The 7742-nt window shown below is 49.2% G+C and overlaps 1 protein-coding gene across 1 annotated transcript in view; it reads left to right on the top strand.

The window, feature by feature from the left end:
- ELL (elongation factor RNA polymerase II) overlaps positions 1-7742 on the top strand; it is a gene marked incomplete at its 5' end in the record, with an annotated part of 25740 nt that overhangs the window by 17806 nt on the left and 192 nt on the right. Inside the window, 4 exons of the mRNA XM_010011746.1 lie at positions 650-1142; positions 4065-4131; positions 5873-6044; positions 6901-6945. Coding sequence (XP_010010048.1) covers positions 650-1142; positions 4065-4131; positions 5873-6044; positions 6901-6945 — 777 coding nt within the window. The remainder of the gene's footprint in view (positions 1-649; positions 1143-4064; positions 4132-5872; positions 6045-6900; positions 6946-7742) is intronic.

The raw sequence follows: 7742 nt of genomic DNA, 5'->3' as shown, positions 1-7742 counted from the left end.
GGGTTCTCCCACAGTGCCGCTTCCCCAGGCCGACCTGCAGGTGTAAGCAAAGGTATTGGCACATGGATCTCCAGGCCCTGCCTGTGAGTGTGTCCAGGTGGAGCAGATGGGGACAGTTGGGATCTGCTGCTCTCTCTACTGCTTTCAAAGGGGCTACTTCAGGTCACGTTGGCTTCTGAAACTGCTGCAAATGTCCTTTTTTGCCTTAAATTCTGAGAACTTAACAGTTGACACTCTTCACCTCTTCCTGGCAGTGCCTCTTCCTTGAGAAGAGGAAGAAGTGGTATTGCTGGGTAAAACTGACCACAGAGCTGGTAAGATCAGTTGGGAATAAAATGAAGAACTTGCGAATCCCTCCCTGCTCCAGAGATCTGAGCACATCCTTCCTTCGCAGGGACTTGGAGAGGCTTTGAGTGTCGTGCCACGACCAGAAGGCTGGGGGGGTCGTGGTTGTTTCTGTTCCCTGCTCCGTGGCTGGCACACAAGGCAGGGTGAAGGACATCGCTGGCAGCTCTGCTGATGGCCCAGCTCTTGTCTCTGCGGATACTCCTTGGTTCTCTGGTTGTGCACCACCACCTAGTGGTAACGGCACCCCGGAGTCTGGCTTCGGGACTCCAACATGACTTTGCTTTCCCTTTCTCTTCCCCAGAAACGATCCCAGCCTCTGGAGTTCATCGACCCTCTGGCCAACAAAAAGCCCAGGATCTCGCATTTAGCTCACAGGACTCAACCCACGTTCAACGGGAAGCTGAGCTCCAACGGGAAGGACGCGCCTGCCCCTGCGCCGCCGCCGGCGCTGCCGGAGGCCGTGAGCTCCAGCTCCAGCCTCCCGGTGCTGGAGCTGCCCAGGCCTCACGATCCCCTTTCGGATGTCAGCAATGACCTGGCTCACAACGGCAGAGACTGTGAGAACCCGGAGCCGGCTGACAGACTGACTCACCCCCTGCCCACAGACTGTCCCCAGACGAGCAAACACAACTGCAGCTCGTATGTAAAAACCAAGAAGAAATCCAAAAAGCACAAAGATAAGGAGAAGGAGAGGAAGGAGAAGAAAAATGAAGAGAAATGCAAAGAGGAGAAGCAGAACTGTGAAGTAATTAAAAATGCTGACTTAGGTAGTGTTCCCCAGGAACAGGTCACAGGTACGTGCGCTCCGAGAGGTGCTCCTGTACAGCCCGTGCTGAGATAAGGTTGGGATCAGCTCTGTGTGGTCTGTGCTCGGGATCTATTTGAGGAAAGAGGTTGTGTGTCCACTGGCAGCGAGTGTGCGAGTGAAATGCCATCACTGCCCCTACCTGCAACCCAGCAAATGTGCTTCCTCTCAGAAGGGGATATCAGGTTTTTCCTGTCTAACCTTTCGTGCTGTTTGGAACTGCCTCAGAGCGTGTCATGTTTCTCCTTGTTAAATTAAAAGCTGTATGAATATCTGGGATGAAAGGCAGGCATCAGGATGTGTTGGTTGGAGGAGCAGTGCTGCCCGGCTCCTGACAGCTTGTCTCTGCTCTTCTGATGACTCTTGTATTGATTTTTAACTCGGTGATGAAAAGTTAGTCACGAAAGCTTTTGATGTTGGGTACAGCAGAAGTGACAGCTAAGTCCTGTGATAAATGCTGTTAAAGCAGTACACAGCCAGCTCTTCAGGCTAAAAGAGCTTCCTTGGTGTAGCCCATTACTACTCTGAATCTCTTTTTTTGAGGATTAACACAACAGTGAATCTCCTGCCCCTTGAGGTGCAATGAAAACGTTTTCTACCAAACCAGCCTATTTCTAAATCAGATGCTTAGTCTGAGAGCAGAGAATACACATTGGTTAATCCAGGCCATTTCCTTGCCTGCTGCTTTCATGTTTCCTGCCGTTTCACTGGGCTTTGTTAGACTTCCAGAGCAGTTCCCCTGGGAATATCACAGTCCTGATCTGATGTTAAATGTCTTTTTGCATCCATCTTGTTTCCCTTTCCCCCGTTACTGCTTTCAAAGTTCCTCTTCATGCTTGGTGCATGGAAATGAGCCCGTCTTGGCTCACAAAGGAAAGTAACTTGAAATGGAAACTGATCTGTATAATTCCTGGGAAGGGAGAGCTTTGTGGGACATTGGGGTTAGTATCTTCTTAGCTCTCACCTTCCCCACGGTCTTCGTAGCACCTACAAAATGTGCTTGCTCACTGGTGATTCTTAATGACAGCCTGTAGTTGGGAGCATCTGCAGAACCACACTCTTTAGACACAACTTCTGCTTTGATCTTCCTTTTGTGTCAATCCTGGTGATAACCTGTGAGTGTTGTTTTTCTTTTCCATGTACCCGGTGTCTGGAACAGTGGTGGAGATACACACACGCCTTCTCTCTGTAGATGGGTATCTTTGTCAGTGCTGCTTTGTACCAGAATGCCCTGAATTCTTTGGGAAGTTGCTGACCCTTTACCACCTTTTCTGCTTGACAGCTCTTTGTTAACGAGCAGGAGCTGGGGTTTGTTCCTGCTGCACACGGATGGATGGGAGGTAACAAATCTGGATTTGGGAGCGAGCATAAACAGGATGTGGTCAGTGAGTGGCTGCTTGGATCTCGTACAGCCAGCTCGCATCTCAGCTGGGATCTCTTCCTTCTGTGCCTTACTTCACGCGGATAACGTGGGCCTAACCCTGCTCCCTTTCCCTGCAGCCAGGAGCTGACGCCTTCTCCAAGCCCCCCCGGGCCAGGGGCTGCAGGGAAGCAGAGTTTCCACTGGCAGGTTTGTTCAGGAGGCTCTGGAGGGACCTTTAGGCTCCTTTCAGCAGTCAGTAGGTGGCACTCACAGGCAGAATAAACCTTTTAAACCTTCCTTTTTCTCCCTTTCTCCTCCACGATCTTCCTTACCCATGTTCCGGCTCTTCCTTACCCACGTTCTGCATCTTTCACCCTGGTGGTCAGGTAAGGATGAAAGCAGAATTGGCTGCAGCAGGGATTTGAGGCTGGGGTGTTTGGAATGACACTGGGGTTTCTGCCATTCGTACCTTTCTCTTCAGGAAAGCCTTTCTTTGGAAATTCAGGGGAAAACCAGCTTTTAAAAAGCTGTAATTAGGCTTGTTGTTTTCACATGCCTGGCTTTATTCCTTGGGTGCTTCACGCTCCCTACAGTTCCCCTGGGTAATGACCGCACAGTGGGAGTGTGGGTGAGTGCAGGGATGGTTTAGGTGTGGGGCTTACACCTCCCTTTCCTGTGCATCTGGGGAACTTGTGCAATCGAGGTTCTAAGTAACAGACTTGGAAAGAAGAAATACCCTTCTGCAAAGCAGTTGAGTTACATCCTCTGCATCCTTCTCCACGTGCCTCGTATTTTGCTGCCTTCTCGTGGTTGCAGTTGACTTTCTGCTTAGGACTTGAAGTCTAATACACAGCTGATGAGAAGTAGCACTTTTCAAACCTGTATTCAACTGCTTCCTTCCTCCAGACTGTGTCTGGATTGTGTTGAGGGATGGGGCTGGGTTTAGGCTCACATTCACAATCCTGTTCCTCCTGAGGTCTTTGATCCATTCACTTAAGCTTTGCTTGATTCATGTTTCTTCAGCTTCAGAGAGCAGAGAGCACTTGGATTTGCCTACAGGGCAGGTGAGGACAAAGCTGTCTGCCTTAGAAACCTCTCTGTTGTATCCTGTGTGAGTCTGGAGCACTAATAGGAGGAATCTGAGCCTGTATGTTAGCAGTGAGGATCTCTACACAGTGTGGAATCGGGAGGAAAGCACCCGCACCTTGCTCAGCTCTGTTCTGCTCATAAACCTGTTGTGCACTTTAGCAGTGGTGGTGTCACGTCTCCCACCCTGCACACAGGGTTTATGAACAGGGAAACTCAGGGGTTTGCTGCTCACTGCATTGGCTGAGGTTGATGTTGTTTTGCTGACAGATTCCAGAGAAGCCTCGAAGCTTCAGCCACCTTCTTGTGGCTCTTCTGTTGGTCAGTTCAAAGCAAAGCAGAAATCCTTTAGAGTGTGATAAACTGTGTGTTGCAGCTGGGGTTATGAATGGGAATTTGAACTATACAGAGCTTTGAAGTGTCAGACTGTCTATAAACAAGTTTTCCTTTTTTCCCCCCCAGGTTTAAATGGAACATGCAATAATTCTAGTGTACCAACATCAACTTCAGAAATGCCAGATTATTTATTGTAAGTATATTTATCAGTTGTTGCATCACTTTGGGATCATGGTTCAAGCTAAAAATCACAATACTGGGGATTGTGTTAGAATTCATTGTTTCTTGATCAAGTACTTCAAGAAACATCCCATGGCTTGAAGGGGTTTGGAAGGATTAAACATCTTCGTGTTGCAGGTGGGAACTCTGGGAGGAAATGATCTGCTGTAATGTTATGGAAGACAGAGCGAGGCAGGATTTTGAGAGGTTGGCTCATTCCTCCCCTGTTCAGAGCCAAGATCATCTCCATAAACCAGTGAAATACTCTTCACGGCGAGGTTACAACCTGTGGGTTGGGATGGGAGTTATTTCACCTCTTGACTTCTTAATCAGATCCCCTTGAGGTTGATTAAACAACACACTCATCTGCTGGAGCTCAAAAACCTGCATAAACCCAAACCTGTTAGAGACAAAGCTCCAGCAGTGAGGAGGTGAAGCTGTGGGTGATATTCCCTTGGGCACCTCTCAGCCTGGATTTTTAATGCCATCACTCAGGGAAGAGATGGAAGAGAAGGAGACAGAGGAGGCCTCCATCCCCCCCTCTGCAGGAGCAGTCAGGGGGGCTGACTGGAGGATAGAGGGGGTTCCTGTGTGGTTACACAACTTTGGTTTGCTGGTCAAACCACCACTTGGAGGTGACATTTCCAGTTCCATTCAGAAGATTGCAGATGGGTGTTCCTGTTTTCTTGAAACAGATGTGCAAATGCCTCCCATAGGGGGATATTACAGCTCCTTGGTCCACTTCCAAAGGAACAGCGTGGGGTTTATGGGCTCCTGTAGGGGCTGTTTCACCTTTTGGTACCATCTGGCTGGTTTGATGGTCAACTTCTTAAATTACAAGAGCTGTCACTGCTGTCTTGATCATGGAGGCATGTGTTCACGTGCTTCCAAGGAGTCCTGTGGTCAGCTCTGGGGCCCCCAGCACAAGAAGGATGTAGACAGAGATGGAGCCAGGCTGCGAGAGATCCTGAGTTAGCTTATATGTGTTCATGCTCTGAGCTGCCACTGCTGCAGACAGAGTGAGGTGGCACAGTAGAGTCATCACATGTAAAGAGCTGAGTTTTCCCATCGGAGAGGGCTGGCTGCTGGGCCTTCTGCAGCATTCCAGGTTTAATGGCTTTTTGTTGTGCTGAAGAACTTTCAAAGGGCCTCAGAGGCGCATCTGTTAAACAAGAGCTCTTGTGTTCAGTTCACGTTGGTGAACTGGTTCACGTCTTCAGAAGGTAGAGGAGATACAGTCAGTCTATTCAGCATGGCTGCTCGTCGTGTGCTTGCCACGTAATCTTACTGTGAGCGTTTTGCAACGATAGCTGAATGCTTTTGTGTTCCTTTAAAGACTCTTAACACTGGAAGCATCGTATTTTTTTTTGGCTGGCACAGATGCAGAACTCCATGTTCTGCAGGACAGCGGGAGTTAGCAAAGCAGTAGCAGTGCTATCTGAATGTCCTCCTGCACCCTCAGCTTTGCTGTACCTGCATGTTCCACACTATCTGGTACAGATGGGAGATTCTGGGAGCAAGCACTGTCTGTTCTCCACAGAGGTCAAGGCAATAATCCTGATGCACCTTCACGCTGCTGTAACGCAAATTGAAGAGGTTGTATTTTGGTTTCCAACGCAGTCTCACCTGGTGGACTGAACCTGGGCCGGGCATGGCAGTATTCACACTGTGAGAGCAGCTTTCCTAAGCCAACAACTCCCTTCTTCTCCCTGCAGAAAATACGCAGCCATTTCCTCTTCGGAGCAGCGTCAGAGTTACAAGAACGACTTCAACGCGGAGTACAGCGAGTACAGAGACTTGCACGCCCGGATAGAGAGGATAACGCGGCGCTTCACGCAGCTGGATGCCAAGCTGAAGCAGCTCCTGCAGGGCACCGAGGAATACAAGGTAGAAACAGCAACGTCTCCTTGGAAAAGCCACTCCTGCAAGTGGCAACGCTGCGACTCGGTGCAGGCGCTCTGGATGGGGGGCTCGTGGGGCTGCCTTGGTGGCTGCAGAGCGTGCAGGCAGCTGACAGCTCTGAGGACTGTTCTTAAAACAGCCCTGTGTTCTTTCGGTTTCGGGCTGGAGCACACATCATGGTACTTGTTGACAAGGAAAGGCCTCAGTGAGACAATTGGTGTCTTTAGCCAAAAGCTGCTGGAAGCTATTAGTGTATCCCAGCCAGGAAACTCATACTTGCACATATGGTAGCATATCGGGGCTGGAAGGGGAGTTAGCACGGGGTCATCTGTTGCTCTGGAATCTTTGATCTTAATAATGGAGCATTATTTGACTTGTCAGGCTGAGTTTGAAAGAGCTTTAGCTATTCATTATCTTGAGAAAGTTAAGTCTCGCTGAGTATAATAAACAGATTTTTACAGAGCACCTATTGTGCTAAACCCCTTTTCCTCCCTCAAACAGCCTTCCCCTCTTGGAGTTCAGTGACTCCTCACTGAATTCTCTTTCTATCTTGGGGAAAAACGAGTCTGGAGTTTTTGGAGGCAGTGTCAGTTATCCTGCAACCCTGTTTCAGGTAGTTCCCGTGGCTGGGGAATGGGGTCTGATGCTTCCAGTACTTCTGGTGTCAGCACCAGTGTAGTCATGGAGTCAGCAAGGTGTCAGATCTCATGGGAGGGAGTAGATTTGGGTTGTTACTCAGAGGAAACATGGACATTGAGCCTTCGGGGAATGGCACCAACTGCAGTAGGGTGCAGGACTCTTGGCTCTTTGGGAAGTAATCAGCTCTTTTTTTCCTTTTTAGACCATCCATGATCAAATTTTACAGGAATATCGGAAAATTAAAAAGGTAAGTAAAAACAACCACAAAAACAAGGCTTTTGGGTGGTGCCTCTGGTGTGACTGAAAAAGCTGGGCAGTGGCCAAGTGAAAATCCCAGTTCTGAAGCATTCTAGCAGATCTTTGTTCAGCTTGAGCCTGTCCCAAAAGTGGTCTTTTCCTGGATCAGAAAGGGTCTGGGGGGAGCTGGGGCTGCTCTGGGATCCTGGGAAGCATTCAGCCTTGTTAGTGGCGTGCCAGCACAAGAATGAATGTGTTAAATCAGTGCCTTTATCCCATCAAGTGAAAGAACAGCCTGTATTTCAGCATGCTCAGGCTGAGTGATAACAGGATTCAACAGGATCCTCCAGGTCTTGGGGTCTTCTGGTGTATGAGGAATGAGCTGAGGAATCACTGGGGTACATAGCCCCCTGTGGGGCTTTTTGGTGCATGCAGAATACTTCCCATCTCTGTATCTGAAGCATCCATACACCAGGGGTGGTTTGTTTTCTTTTCAACCTATGGATACAGAGCCCTGTTCTCCTGAGGGATTTAGGAGCTTGTGGAAGAGATTCCCTGTGTGTTGCAAGTCCATCTTTGCTCTAAAGCTTCCAGGCTTGCACAGCTCGGTCTAACGTGGGGCAAAGGGCAGGTGATGCCTCCTGGAAGCTGAAGTGTGTCCAGGTCAGGCTGAGCCCTGCGAGGAGGCTCCTGGAGCTGGATACTCATGAGAGGGGATTTTTTTCTTTGCCTTGTTTGGCCAGAGTAGGTTCATTTTAAATAGGCATCTACTCCTCCAGCTAGAAAAGCTTCATTCCTTGGTCAGGT

The sequence above is a fragment of the Nestor notabilis genome, unplaced genomic scaffold (genome assembly GCF_000696875.1).
Source record: "Nestor notabilis isolate BGI_N333 unplaced genomic scaffold, ASM69687v1 scaffold21313, whole genome shotgun sequence".
Classification (NCBI taxonomy): domain Eukaryota; kingdom Metazoa; phylum Chordata; class Aves; order Psittaciformes; family Psittacidae; genus Nestor; species Nestor notabilis.
The sequence above is the reverse complement of the archived record's forward strand: the minus strand, read 5'-3'. Positions and strand labels throughout refer to the sequence as shown.